The sequence below is a fragment of the Rosa rugosa genome, chromosome 3 (genome assembly GCF_958449725.1).
Source record: "Rosa rugosa chromosome 3, drRosRugo1.1, whole genome shotgun sequence".
Classification (NCBI taxonomy): domain Eukaryota; kingdom Viridiplantae; phylum Streptophyta; class Magnoliopsida; order Rosales; family Rosaceae; genus Rosa; species Rosa rugosa.
In genome coordinates, this window is record NC_084822.1 from 53,790,993 (window position 1) to 53,808,427 (window position 17,435).

Below are 17,435 nucleotides of genomic sequence, written 5' to 3' on the forward strand. Positions count from 1 at the left end.
GAAAAATAACACTTAAAACATGAGCAGGAACAAAACCAATCCTCAAAACTGATTGGATAGAACATGTCACTGTTTACAATCAAAACATTGCAAAGATGTTTAAACAAGCTTGAGTAATCCCAAAAACAAAATCAGTAATCCCAAATCAGTAATCCCAAAATCAATAATCCCAAATCAGGAGTCACCTGTAGATAATTGCATAAAAATCAGTAATCCCAAAACCCAAATCAGTAATCCCAAAAACAAAATCAGTAATCCTAAATCAGTAATCCCAAATCTTCAAACTTAGAAAACTCAAGGCTTTACCTTATACGGTGACTTGGGGACCTTCATCGGGGTCTTCACCGGTGATGAGCTCCGTTGACCGCGTCATCGTCAAACCCAGGCGGCAGCAGTTATGAGGACTAAGGAGATGACGAGGTTCGGCGGGGACTGATATCGGGCGTCGCCGGTGGATTCACTCCGGCGCTGCTAATGGTTTTGGGTGAGAAGAGACCATCACAGTGTTTTGTCGTGGAGACAAGAGGGAGAACCAGAGCCTTTGGTTGCATCGAAGTGGAGAGTGTACAGTTCGTCTGAGTTTTCTACTTCGACCCGCGTTGGTTTTTGGGAAGAGATCGATCTGAGCCGTTGTGGAGAACTGAAGAGATGAGAAGAGATTGTGGAGAACTGATCGATCTGGTTCTGGTCTTCGATGAAACCAAAGTGGAGAGTCTACAGTTGATCGTTGTGGAGCTTATAGTTCGACCCACGTTTTGGTTTTCAAGGAGATTGATTTGAGCCGTTGGTTTTCATTTAAAGCAACGGACGGCTGTGATTGACCCATCCGCACATTATGTATAGCAATGACGTCCTCTTTGGAACCTTGCTGTGTATATATATATATATATATATATATAAATACTTACATATTTTGATATATTAATATACAAGTACATTTTTTCGTTATATACGAATTAGTGCATCTAAGCCAATTTCACAAAATTACATAGCTCGTTGTCTGGAATCTCTATGTACATTGTTTACCACTTTAGCATAGTTGTTTATAATTCAGATATTGAGTTTATAAATGAATTTCAAATGAGATAATATCGAGTCTTTAGTAGAACAGTCGAATCACTAAATTTGTCTAACTTAATAAGTAAAACTTAAAAAGAAGTGTAATTTCCAAATTTTTACATGCAAAACACTAGGGTCCCGTTTGTTAGCCAGGAAATCAAATCTGGAATGTGAAATAGTTTCCCATTCCATTAAATTGTCGTGTTTGGTTAAGTCATAAGTCTGGAAAGGAAAGTAAAATAAATGAGTTGACCAGAGTTCAATTCCATAAAAGAGGCGGAATAGAAATACTATCTAGGGTATAGTATTTCAATTCCTTCATTCAATGGAATTGAAAATTTACTTGTTTAGCCCCTCATAAAATCTGGTCTCCACTCATTCAATTTTAATCTTCCATATTTAATTCGATTTGGCATTATTGGAAAATCGTTAACAATTAATTCTCTCAAACCATTTTCTAATCTCAAGTCTTGAATCCTTCAAAACACCACAAATGAAAATGCTAAGGTATGGAATTGTTTCGCTTTTAAAAAAATCAGCTTTTGTTCAAAATTTTAGATTTTATTGTGTTTGGTAAATAAATAAAAAGCAGCTTTAATTGAAAGTTATAGGTCACTGGCAACAGATTTTAGAAGCAGCCCAGAGGTTGCTTTTAGAAGCTGATGTAGATCAAAACACGCTCTGCAGTTGTTTTATGTACTGACGACACTTTTAAAAATATTATTTACAAAACACGAAACTGTTTTAATTCACAGCTGATTACTCTCACAACACAGCATAAGACGTTTTTTTTTTAAAGTCACAGCAATCTCAAACTAGCCTTAAATGAATTACATTCCATCATTAAAAGAAAAATTAGTACAATTTCTTTTTCCACTATAATATTCCTCTACTGATGAGCGTGGACCCCTTCCCACTAAAATTGATCTTCTGTCAATTTTATTTTTGTTATAATTTTAGTAAATTTCATTAACCCCAGTCCCCAAAGGCCCAAAGTAGTAATATATGTACTTGTGGATATATACCACAATTTACAACCCATTTTTTAATGGGCATCAAAGTTCTTGAAGGCTCAGTTCACCGATCAAATGTCTTTGCCTTCCCACTTGTTTAAATATCTGTGTTCTTGTGGTCAGGCTCAATTCCCCAACCGATATGGACCCATGAAACAGGTGGCACGAAAGTCGAAAACTTTCCATTATCGGTGAGTGCGGTATTATCCGGAATTTGATTTGCAGCTTATCCGACGATATTGATTTGTTTGTTGTTATCCGCCATGGCGTTTTTTGGGATTTTTTGTTTGTTGCTTTTCTAGATTATAGATATTTTGTTGTATTGATGGTGAAGTTGGATAAGAATGTGGACAGCGACCTGTGATTAGTGGCTTCAGATATTTGTTTCCAAGTTGAGGGTCGTCGTCGTCGTCTTGTAGCAATTTCTGGCTACTTTTTTGAACTACTGTCTGTCTGTCATTGATTGCATTCAAAAGTTTGCATCTTTGGTTTCACTGATTTCGATAAGAGTTTGAGTAGCCTGTGTTTTGTCGTTTGATGAGTTTTGTCGTTTCTAGTTTCTAGTTTGTAGATATAGGCGGGCGGCAAGGGCAAGGTGTTCAATTATTAAGGAGAGACGATGGAGAAGAAGTTCCTTACGGTGGCGCCTTTCGAGTGCGCTTGGCGAAATGATTTGAAGTTCCGGGAAGCTGGGAGGGGCTGCGTGGCTTTTGAAGCGTTTGCTCACAATGATGTCACGCTGGTGTTCCGGGAGAACGTGGGAAGTCAGCACTATCATTACAAGAAAGATAATTGTCCTCACTACACTGTCATTTTGGGTAGTCATAGGAATAGGCGGTTGAAAATTGAGGTGGATGGGAAAACTGTGGTGGATGTGGAGGGTGTTGGTCTCTGTTCTTCCTCTGCATTTCAGAGCTATTGGATCAGTATCTGTGATGGTTTGATCAGTATTGGCAAGGGAAGGTACCCTTTTCAGAATCTTGTCTTTCAGTGGCTAGATTCGAATCCGAATTGTAGTGTTCGTTATGTTGGCCTTAGTAGTTGGGATAAACATGTTGGGTATAGGAATGTCAGTGTATTACCTTTAACTCACAACCATATATCCTTGTGGAAGAATTTGGATTGCAAGGAGTACATGCATGAGGAAGCTGGCGAAGAGGAGTTGGAGGATGAACGAACCGGGGGGCTTGAAAATTTTCTTGAGAGCTGGGAACTATCTGATGTTCTTTTCGTTGTTGGTCCAGAAGAAAGGCATGTACCAGCTCACAAGCCTATTTTGGCAGCATCTGGGAATTTCCCTATATCATCAGAAGACGTTCTCCACCTAAAGGGGATAACTTACCCCGTTCTCCATGCTCTACTTGAATATATTTACACAGGTCGAACCCAGGTATATACCATCTTCTTATCTCAGATACTTGTGTATGCTCTTATAGGGAAAGAAATACCATTGAGATCTCAAAAGTATAGAGCAATTTGCATGAACATATCAATACAGTAAAAATATGTGTAATTCTTGCTATAAATGCTCATCATATGGGTTTGTTTGTATGCCAAAATCATCACTTTTACTATTTGACGACAGACTAGTAATGCTAAATATGTTATTCTTCGTGCTGTCTGATATAGATTTCAGAATCGCAGCTTAGTTCCTTGAGAGCTCTAGGTTTACAATTCGAAGTGATTTCATTAGTGAAGCAATGCGAGGAGTCCATGGAAAGATTCAAGCTAAATAAAAAGCTGTTTGACTCGGGCAAATGTGTAGAATTATCATACCCATGCAGTAGGCCACAGTGTTGGACAGCCTTCCCGTTTGGAGTTCCCATCAATGTCCTGAGGCTTAGGCAATTGCATTCAACTAACAAGTACAGTGATGTTAACATCTATATTGAAGGTCATGGCCTTATTGCCCAGTCGCATAAAATTATTCTCAGTTTATGGAGTCTCCCATTTGCAAAGGTTAGCATATGCACTTTTTTGTTTGTTTCATAAATATCCTCCTGTCCTATGTGCCCTTATGTCTGTCACAAAGGCACTTGGGGTTTATTTCTGTTCCTGCTTTTTTGTTTTCTCAACTCCCATTAGAATGAAAATAAGAGAAAGATGTTGCATTGTGCAGATGTTCACAAATGGAATGTGTGAAACAATTTCCTCAGAGGTTCTTTTGAGAGACATATCACCAGAAGCGTTTCAAGCTTTGCTTGAGTTCATGTATAGTGGGGAACTCAATTTAGAAGCTACCATGGATTCTGGTGCCTTGTTACTCCAACTTTTTCTGTTGGCTGATCAATTTGGAGTCACTCTTCTTCATCAGGAATGCTGCAAAATGCTTTTAGAATGCCTATCAGAGGTAGTTTGGTATCCCTTATCTTGCAGCAAAGTTTAATCCATGTATATTATTTCAAACGATGCCTGTGTTTTGTCATTTTTTACAGTATGCAACTTGCATGATTAGAATAAAAGAACGGAGAAGTGACTTGCGGTTTCGGACTTCTGAAAACAAAAGAAGAGATCCCTTTAATGATAATGAATTATAGAGATATTGATATTCTCCATGTGCACATTATATGCAGGGATGGAGTTCTAGTCGAAGAAGTTCATTCAACAAGAGTTTTTCTATTAACCACAAGTTTAATGGACGAGGAAGCAGACTTTTTGGCAAGTAATTGGACGATTTCATTTGAAGCTGACTGTTGACTTCTGTTGCAGGACTCGGTCTGTCTGATGCTTCAAGTGATTTCATCAATTCCCTCATGTCAACTTATTGAAGAAACTTGTGAGACGAACTTTTCTATGCACTTTGACTATTGCACAACTGCAAGCATTGACTTCGTTTTGTTAGATGATGCAACCTTTAGAAATATCATTCAGGTAAGCTCTCACCATTCAAGTCACCTGTTTTAACACTGAGGGACATCTTAAAAGTCAAGATAACTGTATCACATCATGTATACAAAAGGGTCAGTATATGAGAGGTCACATATCTTACAACCGCCATAATAATATAATGCCCTATGGAAGTCGTATGTTTAGCCAGCTTTGTGAGAGGAAAATGAGGTTCACGTTGTGCTTGTTGGCTATTTAACTACTATTATTTTACTATGTACTGAGCTTTAACTAAATGAGGGTTGGTTTGATACCTTTGTATAATTGACGAAAACTAGTTGTCACTTCAACTGCTTAAAAGATCCTATGATGGAGTTGGAGGGAAAATTTAGAAGTTGGTACTTCTGCATTTTCAAATTAAGTATTCTCTTAAAGTAGGTATGCTATTGCAGCATCCAGATTTGACTGTAACATCTGAAGAGAAGGTTCTCAATGCAATCTTAATGTGGGGTGCGAAAGCAAAGGAAGTGTGTGGTTGGGAGGTGGTGGATGAGATGATGACATATTCAACCGCAGAAGCTCTTTTTGGGGATAGGCTGCAGACAGTAAATGACCTTCTACCACTTGTTCGATTTGTGCTGCTGCCTTTGTCCTTGCTTGAGAAGGTATACGTAGACTTTGGATATAGAGATGCATCAGAAACTCTTAATTAATGTGCGAATACATCTACTTAAGAAATGAAATTTTGTGTCTAACAAACATTTTTCATAATGATCTTGCAGTTACAGAAGAACAACATTAGCAGGCATATGTCTATGTTTAATAACCTTGTGAGTTGATCATTAATTTCACACAATTTTTCGGCATAAATGAAGCTCAACTCTCACTTGTTTTTCTAATAATTATCTTCTCGTCCTGCTATCACAGGTCAAGGAGGCCATCAATTATATCGAGCATGGATTGACAAGACCGGAAAACGAGCACAAGTGAGCATTGTTTTTCATGTTCAAGTTTCTGATGTTTGCTATAAGTGGATTCCCGCAAACTAGATTGATTATTCGGTTGCTGAGAAAAGGAGAGGATACAGAAAAACCAATCTTCTACCTAATTGAGTAAGGATTTTTAATCAAAAGTTTGGACATATAAAACTTTGCACATAAGGCAGTCAACAATTGAAGTGTTATTCCTATTTATATATTTTCCTTCTTCCTATATTTTAATAATCAAAGATTTGAACTTTTGAAGGTGGAACCGTGCAACTGATATAGAAATCTGCTTTTTACTCAATTTCTGTATATTTTATATTCTAGTGAAGGTAGAGGTAGAAGACTCAGGTGGAATCAATAGGTATAGCCACCGCTAATGCTTAAGCTGACCCAAGTCCTAATCATTATGATTAGAAATTTTTCATGTTCTTTAGGTACATCCTCAAATGGATTTATTGGAATAGCTTATTGCACTCTGGCATGGTTTAATCTTTGCAAACCCTTTACTCCCATTCCTGATGTATTTGAAAGGAATTCTTGGTTAATGTGAATTTTGAGCACTTGTTTATATAGTTGATTAACAAAATTATATTTTGTAGCCTGAGAATCCAACATAGGCGATCTAGTTATAAGGAGCTCCAGTACATATGTGATGGGGACAGCAATGGAGTCCTGTACTTTGCAGGTACATCATATGGAAAACATCAGTGGGTTAATCCTGTTCTGGCGAAGGTAAATTTCTAAATTCTCTTCAGCTTCTTGTTTCTTTGCATAGCTCTCCATAGTATTAATGACTTTTAATGCTGCTCATCCTTTATAAATTTGCATGTTTCAGAGAATTACAATTACAGCTAGCAGTCCCCCTTCTAGGTTCACTGATCCCAAGGTTTTGGTCTCAAGATCTTACCAGGTATGGCAATTGAAATGTTATATAAGGTATAGCTGTGAGCTTCTCTACTAGTAACTTAACATTGGCCACATCAGGGAACATCCTTCGCTGGGCCACAGATTGAAGATGGGCGGAATAACACCTGGTGGATGGTCGACATTGGTGCAGATCATCAGGTATTTCTGTCTTTAGTTCTTTAATCTGCATCATATTCATCCACATTAGATATAAGTTATAACAAAAGAAAAAAGAGAGAAGCTATTGTCGATCAGAGAAGCATTATCAAATTATATGATAAATGACAGTGTTCCACTCCTGTGGAGTCACTCCGAAGAGTTGACAGTGAAATTAATCTGCTTAACATAGTATCATTAGGATTACCTTCCTGTCTGATGTAATTGTTTCTTGTTGGAGGTTAATCATGTTTCAATCAAAATTCTGATGCATGAATGTTGGTTTATACAGCTGATTTGCAACTACTACACCTTGAGACATGATGGCTCCAGAGCACACATGAGATATTGGAATTTCCAGGTAAAGCTCACCTTAATGTGCTCCTTATAAAGCCATATTTTTTATTTTACTTTGTTGTCATCTGTTGCTTTTGGCGGTTCTTATGGAGGATAGAGTAACAAGTGAACTTCCATGTATTCCAGGGATCTCTGGATGGGAAGACGTGGACAAATCTGAGAGTACACGAGAATGACCAAACTATATGCAAGCCGGGGCAGTTCGCATCATGGCCAGTTACAGGACCAAATGCTCTACTTCCGTTCAGATTCTTTAGGGTTGTTCTGACTGGACCTACAATGGATGCTTCAAACCCTTGGAATTTCTGCATTTGCTTTTTAGAACTCTATGGCTACTTCCACTAATCTATAACATCTTACGAATCTGATGGGAACCTTCATTCCCATTTGTCCAAATAATATCTGTACATGTATACGTGTAATAGTTAAAACTGTTCCAATAAATCAATGGAACTTCAGTTGTTCACCATACCATGAGATTTTCTTTTGATTCCCATTATATCCAAAACATAAGTTTAGCATTGCCATAATTTGATGATCAGAACACTGATGACTATTGACAACTCGCATAGTCCTATGGGTGTCCCAACAGCAGGCCACCAAACAACATGTTCCAAGGCTGATAACAGAAATGTTGCTACTTGCTAATGCACCTTTGATATCAATTTTGAATTCAAAAATGAAATTTTGGCAACAGAAAATACATATCCTATACATACCCATGAACAATAGGGTGAATTCTTCTGAAAGAAAATGGATATGGTTTACTACTAATCTCTGGACACCCTCCTGAAGATCAAGTTGTTTCATATATAAGGTTGAGAGCCGAAAGACTTTAGAGCCCAATAATGATGAACAAAGAAAGCTCGTATAGGACACAGCAAAATAAACAACCATAAAAAGCAAGATCAAGAACTATAGACACCAATAAAACATCCGCTATTACTTTAACATTAACAATAGAAACTACATAGTACAGTAAGAGTCGAAAGAAGATTTGGCATCCAAAACATGCATACAGAAAGAGACCAGCCTGTGGACCATACAATTTGTTCTCAGATTTCTTCTCACTCTCCAAACAAAGAAGCCTATTCTTTTACACCAATTATAGGCATATTGAAGTGACTCTGCAAAGGAGTTGCAGAGAGGGTTGATTACCTCCGTACCGGTGGCACAACTCCTCTACCAGCTGTTCCACGACCAGCAGCTTGAGCCTGCAAAACAAGTATCTTTAGTCAAGCCAAGTCCCGTACTATTGTGTCAAGCAAACAAAACTATGAAACTCTGGTATTTCAAACGATGCAAATATTGTCTCCATGCTTCACATAGAAAAGTCCACATGGGCAACAGCAATAATAAAGTTAAAACTACAATACTAGAGAATGACAGATCCAAGATCCTTATGCTTTCAATGTAACCTCTTAAAAAAGGAAGATTTAGTAGAGATAAGAACACTTACTTTGGCCCGCATTGCAACAGCTCTACCTCGGCCAACTCCAAGTGAAGCACCCTTACCCTTCAAGATTAAAAACAAAATGTCAGACATAAAAAACTTTTAACACATTCATATCAAGGAGATTTCTATCATCATTCGAAATGGAAAGACACCTTGATTCTAGCATCTAGACGTTTAAACATTGGAGCATTCTTCAGCATGTCTGGAATGACCATAAACCTATCAAAAATTCACATCAGTGTCAGAGTAACAGTCAATTCGGAGTAGCAACACAATACTTAAACCATATTGAATCTGTCGAAAAAAAAAAAAATGTAGGATGTATATATACCTCACTTTGCTCCCTCGAATGAAGACATGCTCAAGTTGTGAAACTTTCCCATCCTGCAGACAAGCATACTTATATTAGCAACTAGTCTCTCTAAGTGAAGAACTCAAGCTTCAAAAACAGAACCCCTCCCTCGTCACTTAATGCAGTCCATACAGTAACAATACTAGACCCGAAACCCCATCATTAAGCCAATTTCAACCTTAAAAGTCGTTGGATTTCCTCAATTCACAATAGGGCAATTACAAATCTTCCACTAAAAGGGTACTAGCATACATTTGATTTGGGTTTCAGATTCAGATTTAGGGGTTTTAGACAGACAGCGGAGAACGCAGTTCTAAGAAAACCTAACCCTAACAAGAATCGAAGTAAAGAGAAAAGAAAGATGAAAAGCGGTGGTACCTTGGCGGTGTAGGTGATGCTCTCAAGCTGACAGTTCCAGTTGTCCTCACACTCGACCATGCTTCCTCTGTAAAGCTCGCCACTTTTGAGCTCCACCGTCACGATGTGCCCTGACGCCTCGTGAAGAAGCTTCACCGGAATTCCCAAGCTTCTGCTCATGACTCTTCTCTTCTCTTTCTCTCGCTCTGCAAAACCCTAAAGGAAGACGCAAACGACCGTGCTCCCCTCCCCTTTCCCTCTTATTTATAGTCCTGAAGAAACAAGCAGATACGACTTGTCGTTCTCTCTAATCGGCAGGCAGATTGGGCTTTGGATTTGGGTTTTCATTATCCATCACCAAATTTTTTTCTCTTTGTTTTCTGTTGGTCTAATATGCTGTTTTCTTACTCTTCAAAAAAAAAAAAAAAAATGCTGTTTTCTTATATAAATCTTGTCAACCAAAAAGAAATTAAGTTTATGTATTTACTTATTTTGCTTCTGCCATTGGGGTGGTGAAAGCTTTTTGTCTAGTTGGCAGTTCCTCTTTTAAGCATTGTGATCGTAACATTAGAATTAGACTGCTTAAGAGAAGTTGAATGCGTATGCGATTGTCTTCACTCTTCAATTCGTTTGATGTATTATTTCACTCCTTAATCAATTTTGCTTCCACGATTATTTCACTCTTTAAATTAGTCCTTAGTTGTTTTGACTTGATCATGCTATTCTTATCCTTTTATATCATCATCCTTCGAAGTTATAGGTTATTTATTTTTAAATATACAAAGGAGGAGAGAAGAAAGTGCATAGATTTCTTGTCTCTCTCTCTCTCTCAATGTATTTGCTAAGATAACATATTATGGAGTGGGTTTTCCACTATGCAAAAGTAGGAAGTGACATGTCCTTTCTCTTTTGCATGGGCCCCCACCCAACCTCAATGAACTTCCATGGATCCACACACCATGTGGCCCTCCTCCCCCTCCTCCTCCTCCTTCTCCCATGTGTTGTTTCAAGCCCTACTTTAAGTTTGAACCACCTTAATGACGAATCTGAGTCTTTGTCTTTTTTGTTGCCATGCCTAAGTTTTTTTCTATATATATTTTTTTGCTTTCCCTATTTGTTTTTTTAACTAAACGTCCGGATGTAAGAGCAAGTTTAGCAGTGAAGAAGAGTCCGGATTTTTTCTTTGCTATTGGCTTCTGTCTCATTTCAGTGGCTTTGTTCCCTTCCCGGTTTGAGTCTCTCTGGTGGAGAAGAGAGAGTCAATGTGTGGTATTGGTTCATTTCTCTCATCCCCTTTAACTTTGATTTTGACTGGATCTGCTTTTTAGGATTGTTCTGGCAACGGTTATTCGGTACTCATCACGTCGATTTAGCACTTCTCACATCCTCTTGGCTTCTAGCGGCAGCTGTTCGGAAGAGTTTGGGGCGGCGGCTGTGTTAGTATTGTAGGAGTTGATGTTTTATTTAATTTTTAGGGTTACACTCTTTTGCCCTATCCATGTGGATTATGGTTGAGTTGTAATTTTCCTTATTGGGTTTATTTGTACTTGAGCCTTGTTTTGGGCACCTTCCATTGGGTTTACTCCCATTGGTAATTATTAATGAAGCTTCATTAATATCGAAAAAAAGAGTCCAATCTCCATCTAGGCTAGGTCACCACTTCAGCCTAATTCTGCAAAATCTTGCTTCTACGGGCAAAAATGAGACCAGCGACTTCGTGACCCAAAGCAACCGATCTCCAGCGTGGAGGAGGTAGTGCGTGCTTCGCTTGTTGTTTAGTACAGAGAAGAGCAGTGTGTGATGAATAGTGACTTAGACAAAATCCGCCAACACCCCAAAACACCAATTGATCAAAACTCAATCAAAATAAAAAAACTAATTACATCTAGTTTAGAGCTCGACGAGACGAGACGATCATTTTCCATACCTCACGCATCTCCAATGGTGATCGAAGTCGCCAGAAAATACAAAAACACTAACGGAAGTACCGAGAGTCTCTTGGCTTCGATTCTCATTCCTTGTTTGGATTTTGGATGAATTGACCCCAAGGAAAGGTCCGCGATGAGAACAGGAGTCGAATGTGAATGGTGCGCGACCGATAAGTGGTCGGACGAAAGAGTTCCACTTTGAAGAAGCCACTTTGAACATTGAAGAGAAACTCATTAAAGACAAGGAAGCTGATTCATTTATCACATCAATATCCATGTCATGCATGCCTAATTGTGTTCATGATCAACCCAAGGAGAAGTCAATGCCCATTCCTTTTCAAGTCGAGGAGTTCAAGTTTCAAGATGCTTATTCTAAACTTGTCTACGGTATTAGATTCATGATGATACCTTTTAAATTCGAGAATATTGAAATTGATGGCTTATCATGTTTTATTCCGACTAATGATCGAGCTTTATTCAAGAGGAACTCGAGGTGAGTTCTTTTCAAGTGGAGGAGACTGATGTAGGACGAGATATTAGCCAATTTCAACAAAGAATATCGAAAAGAAAGAAACGTCTACACATTAAGAAGAATGATTTGAATATTGGAAATTGGTATTCAAATAGGTTTTTTAATGATGAAATTAATCATAAATTACTCTTTTGGATATATCGGGATTCTCGAGCAAAATCGTAGTTGTATTTGCGTAAAATTCTTTAGTATCTAAGATTCTATTTCTGATTTTTATTTAATGAGGTTTAATTAGGTTTCCTAGTTTTAGTCTATAATAAATTGTTCTTTTTGTTTTCTAGTTGTATTAGGTTTATGTTGTGTGCTTATATTAGATTGTAATTTTCATGGAAATTATCAATAAAAAACAAAACCAAATATTAGAGAAGTTTCTCTGTGTTTCTTATGGTTGTGTCCGTAATTGCTAGTGGATTTTAGTTCATCTCATTTGCCTTTCGATGCTTGACGGAGCCTCTTGCTATCGTGTTCACACTTCCCGCATCATTTGGTATCAGAGCTCTTTGGATATTCACAACGCCGGATTACAACGACTTCCGAACAACATGTATCATCAAAGACAAGGTATGCTCGGTAATAATTGACAGTAGTCTACGAGAGAACTTTGTAGCAAACAAAGTTGTGGATTATTTTCAATTACCGACAGTGAAGCTGGGTGATCCATACTGGATCTCATTTGGGAAGGATGAATATGCACAAGTAACAGAAGTTTGTAAAGTTTCTATCTCTACGGGAAAATTTTATAAAGAGATTACTTGTCATGTGATTGACATGGACGACACTTATGTGCTTTTTGGAAGACCATGGCATGAAAGCGTCAATGGTGGTTATTGCAAAGACAACACATATTTATTTATGTGGGAGTTGCACAAAATTAAAATCAAGCCTGGAAGGAAGAACATCAAGAATGACCATCTTGAGGTATATGAAAAGAAACATGAAGAAGCCACTTTGAAGATTGAAGAGAAACTCATTAAAGACAAGGAAGCTGATTCATTCATCATGCATGCCTAATTGTGTTCAAGTTCAACCCAAGGAGAAGTCAATGCCCATTCCTTTTCAAGTGGAGGAATTCAAGTTTCAAGATGCTTATTCTAAACTTGTCTATGGTATTTGATTCATGGTGATACCTTTAAATTCGAGAATATTGAAGTTGATGGCTTATCATGTTTTATTCCTACTAATGATCGAGCTTTATTCAAGAGGAACTCGAGGTCGAGTTCTTTTCAAGTGGAGGAGATTGATGTAGGACGAGATATTAGCCAATTTCAACAAAGAATCTCGAAAAGAAAGAAACGTATTCACATTAAGAAGAATGATTTGAATGTTGGAAATTAGTATTCAAATAGCTTCTTAATGATGAAATTAATCATAAATTACTCTTTTGGATATATCGGGATTCTCGAGCAAAATCTTGGTTGGGATTCCAAATACATATTTGCGTAATATTCTTTAGTATGTAGGATTTTATTTCTGATTTTTCTTTAATGAGGTTTAATTAGGTTTCCTAGTTTTAGTCTATAATAAATTGTTCTTTCTGGTTTTTAGTTGTATTAGGTTTATGCTATGTGCCCTATATAAGGCACTTATTAGATTGTAATTTTCATGGAAATTATCAATAATAAAAAAATATAAAAAAACCCAAATATTAGAGAAGTTTCTCTATGTTTCGTACGGATGTGTCCGTAATTACTAGTGGATTCTAGTTCATCTCATATGGTTTTCAACGCTTGACGAAGCCTCTTGCTATCGTGTTCACACTTCCCGCATCAAGATTAACGAGAGTGGACAGACTTCGTTAGTCCCAAGGTTTTCCACCTTGAAGAACCTACAGGCATCCACTGATGGTTCTATTGCTCTCTTTTACTCGTCAGCGTACTGATGGACCCATGAGCCCTACTGTGTTTCTTGATGGTGGCCACACAAGAGTTAACTCGATTACTTACCAATAAGAACTTTTAAGATTATTGGGGCTTGAACTTGGCCTTGTCAATCTTACCAACCCTCCTTTTTCCCTCTTTGTTTCATAAATCTTTTCAGCATTAATTCAAAGAAAAACTTGCTGTCATTGTTCATCGCCAAAGAACAAAAGGGTGCGGTCATTAATATATATTTTTTCTTCATATATGATGCAGATATTAAGAAGAGCATATGTTCTTTCCTCTTATAGTAAATAGGTTTAAGATTGGAACCTTCAATTCAGTAGTACCTAATCTATATAAAGCCACAATCATATATCCAGCTCTGATAATAGGTCACAAGGAATATATATATATATATATATATATATAATGGCTCAAAAATTTGATTACCATTACACCACGTACATTATTTTCTGCTAACTAGCTAATTAATCAACTAGATCTTATTAATGAATTATTAGTCATTGAGCCGCCAATGTAGAGACGATGATCAGTTTAAGAAGGTAGGATAAAACTCTTCAGACTGTCGCGATCTCCAGAGATGATTTGAAGTGCAAAATCTTTTAACTAGGTAGCTAGCGAACTCGATGCAAAGCGAGATAAGCAATAAGTCGGTAACCTAGTAACATCAGGGCGAGAATGGAGACCTCTATCCACAAGTTGTTAAGATCTCCCATTGACTTGACGGCAGGCAAGTCTCCAACTCGGCACAAGACACCTTTCGAGCACTCGTAGTAATCGTCTTCCCGGTATTGAACCCCGAGAAGAAGCTTGTAGCAGTAGAAGCTATAGCTCAAGTACTTTAGCCACACTATGAACGGAGGAATCTGTTGAATGTAGTAGCCTCCGGCGATGAGGAAAACAAGTGTTGTAACCGAAGCCAAAGTGGTGGCTTGCTTTATGTCCATGAGAATGGCGCCGATAGCCAACCCGAGGCTCTGGGAGACGAGGACGTTGTAGAGAACAACGAGAAGAGAAAGGATGAAGGTGAACGGGTCGGGTTTGAGTCCACCCATCCAGTAGATTATCAGCACAAATGCGGTGGGGAGTGCAAGCTCGAGTGGTAGATCACCCACTGTTCTGGCCAGAAAATATGACGAGAGGCGGTACATTCCGGAAGATCTTTCTTTTATTAGCATTCTTCTTTCTTGGGGGAATGTAAAGACTGCATTGTAGAGGGGGTAGAATCCCCAGAAGACGGAGAAGAAGAAGAGCAAGGCAATTCGATCTTCGATATGGGAAGAAGGGGTGTGCCACCAGAGGAGTCCACCGAGCGTGGCGACGCTTAGGACTTGGAAAATTCTTAGCCTGTTGAATGCTTCGTACCTTCGTTCCCTTAGTCCCCTCTGGAGTAGTACCTTGAACTGGTGCCACCAGCTTGTACACCAAAAATTTTCATGATGTTGATCGTGTCCTGCACATGATTGTCAAGCTAACTACTTAGCGAAAATTAGAACAAATTGATGCATTGTTGAGAGGATGTGCTTAAATATTAATTTACTTGAAGAAGCAGCTTCTTTGATGTAATTATTGAAGACATTGTTGACCTCCAAACCACCACCACAGAGCTCAGCTTTCAATCTTGTGTAAATGTTTTTGTCGTAGGCCGAAACGAGATCTTTTCTCACCATCTTTTGATCCTGTTCCATGTTCTCACGTTGTTGATGATCGGAGGCAGGTTTCGAATCAGGGGCGATTCCTTTATACGTACGTACATAATCTTAGATAATCAAATAGTTCAATGCTCTAATTAATCAGGTATAAGCCTAATAATTATCGACGAATTATTGAGCTAGAATATATAACATAATCATGTCTAATAATGTATTTAGTGAAGTCGTGTTTAACACGTGCTTAAGTGATTTATTTTAATTTCTTAATTTTATCTCATCATTTAGTATTTAAATTTTAATCACAAAAGTCAAGAGCCAAACCTAAAATGCATATTACACATATTTTACGCAACCTAGATTCTTTCGCCATTAATTTCACATCCATAATAAACTTTCTTAATTAGGTACGTACCGTTAGCAAGATCGAGCAAGAGATCAGCTGGATTGACATAAGGCAAGGACGTGGAGAAACCAATAGAGGAAAAATACTCGAGGGCAGCAGAAGCAGGGCCATAGTAAATGGGGTAGCCCTCGGAAAGCAAGACCAGTTTATCAAACATGTGGTAGAGGCGGCTCGAGGGCTGATGGATTGTGGTGACGACGGTCCGACCCCCACCTGCAAGCCTCTTCACTGTGGTCAAAATTCTTTGAGCCGTAGTGGAGTCCAAACCCGAGGTGGGCTCGTCCAGCAAAAGCAAGCTTGGATTAATCAGCATCTCTTGTCCAATACTAACCCTCTTCTTCTCTCCACCAGATATTCCCCTAAACAGGGGGCCCCCGATCATGCTGCTCCGGCACCGGGTCAGCCCGAGCTCGCTGATCACTTGCTCTACGTGCTGCACTTTCTCGTCGCGTGTCAGGGTGTTGGGCAGCCGCAGCAGGGCGGTGAAGACGAGAGTCTCGGTTACGGTGAGGTGAGGGTACAGTACGTCCTCCTGTGCGACGAATCCGGTTCTCCGTTTGATGGAGCCGCAGAATGGCTGGGAGTTGTAGGTGATTTTGCCGGAGAGCTTGCCGTGGAGGCGGCCGCCGAGAGCTGTGAGAAGAGTTGTTTTGCCACTACCGGAGGGACCTAGCATGGCTAGTATCTCTCCGGGGCAAACCACACCTGATATTCCGTTCAGTATGCTTTTCTCAGACGATGACCTGTTACTACTACTCGGCCACGGTACTAATCCAGCGTTGTGCTCCATTTTCACTTTGTAAAACACCTCCTCAAACTGCAAGTACGTATATGAACGATCCATCATAAGATCATGCGAATTATTCTACTAATATAAAAAAAACCATAGCCTTTGTGAAATTAGACAAATGTTTCCTCATTGGGCTAAGAAAGATGATATGAAACTGGAAAGAATCAAAGTCAAGATGATGCTAGCTAATAGTAGTTGATAGAGAGAGTAAAGATCGACCTTTAGCGTAATAGGGTACATGGCGAGTTGTAGGAAAGACTGTGCATTAACTTGTGCAGCCCCGGCGGGGTAGGCAAGGACGGCCGCCTTGTTGTTGTTGTGGATTTCAGACACCTCCACCTGCGGCAGACCTTCCATAATGACGTCACAGTTAGCTAGCTGGATTCCACGATGATGCTGATTGCAGGGACTGATCGGAAGAAGAAGGAACCACTAAGTACTACTTTCTCTAAAGAAATTACTCTATTTCTTGTTTGATCGATCAGTAACAGATGAGAGGCACACGTACACTACTTTCTGAGTTGCTTATAGCTAGTGGAGAGGAGAGATGGAGCATGTGGGTATATATATATAGATGGTCGATACCGAGATATATACAGGTTAGGGATGGATGGAGGATATATGTCCTCTTCCTCGATCAGGTTTCTCTGTTTGTGTGTGCGGTCTCAGTGTGAGTGATGTAGGCCTAAGCTAGCTAAGCCTCCATGGTGACGGTGGATGGGAACCCACCTTTAATTTTTTTCTTATCTTAGTTTATTCCAACATGCACTAACTGTTAACCA

At 38.9% G+C, this 17,435-nt stretch overlaps 3 protein-coding genes across 4 annotated transcripts; 1 reads left to right on the forward strand and 2 right to left on the reverse strand.

Moving 5' to 3' along the window:
• The first annotated feature begins 2,125 nt into the window (after window positions 1–2,125).
• Window positions 2,126–7,772, forward strand: LOC133740966 (BTB/POZ domain-containing protein At2g30600). Its single transcript, XM_062168904.1, has 13 exons — window positions 2,126–2,263; window positions 2,637–3,462; window positions 3,702–4,031; window positions 4,192–4,422; window positions 4,782–4,943; window positions 5,351–5,563; window positions 5,681–5,728; window positions 5,826–5,884; window positions 6,484–6,616; window positions 6,720–6,794; window positions 6,869–6,949; window positions 7,239–7,307; window positions 7,430–7,772. Exons 2-13 carry the CDS (start codon window positions 2,692–2,694, stop codon window positions 7,646–7,648), a joined length of 2,391 nt encoding a protein of 796 aa, XP_062024888.1. The 5' UTR covers window positions 2,126–2,263; window positions 2,637–2,691; the 3' UTR covers window positions 7,649–7,772.
• A 451-nt stretch (window positions 7,773–8,223) lies between these two features.
• LOC133740967 (small nuclear ribonucleoprotein SmD3b) lies at window positions 8,224–9,712 on the reverse strand. Its single transcript, XM_062168905.1, has 5 exons — window positions 9,490–9,712; window positions 9,091–9,143; window positions 8,912–8,978; window positions 8,763–8,819; window positions 8,224–8,517 (listed from the first exon to the last, which is right to left on the reverse strand). Exons 1-5 carry the CDS (start codon window positions 9,646–9,648, stop codon window positions 8,458–8,460), a joined length of 396 nt encoding a protein of 131 aa, XP_062024889.1. The 5' UTR covers window positions 9,649–9,712; the 3' UTR covers window positions 8,224–8,457.
• A 4,410-nt stretch (window positions 9,713–14,122) lies between these two features.
• Window positions 14,123–17,335, reverse strand: LOC133738867 (ABC transporter G family member 14). 2 transcript variants are annotated; one of them, XM_062166538.1, is made up of 4 exons: window positions 16,873–17,335; window positions 15,873–16,680; window positions 15,349–15,567; window positions 14,123–15,261 (listed from the first exon to the last, which is right to left on the reverse strand). In XM_062166538.1, exons 1-4 carry the CDS (start codon window positions 17,008–17,010, stop codon window positions 14,423–14,425), a joined length of 2,004 nt encoding a protein of 667 aa, XP_062022522.1. In that variant the 5' UTR covers window positions 17,011–17,335; the 3' UTR covers window positions 14,123–14,422. The 2 variants fall into 2 exon arrangements, with proteins under 2 accessions (XP_062022522.1, XP_062022523.1); XM_062166539.1 differs by having other exon boundaries at window positions 15,349–15,546; window positions 16,873–17,332.
• Window positions 17,336–17,435: the final 100 nt, after the last annotated feature.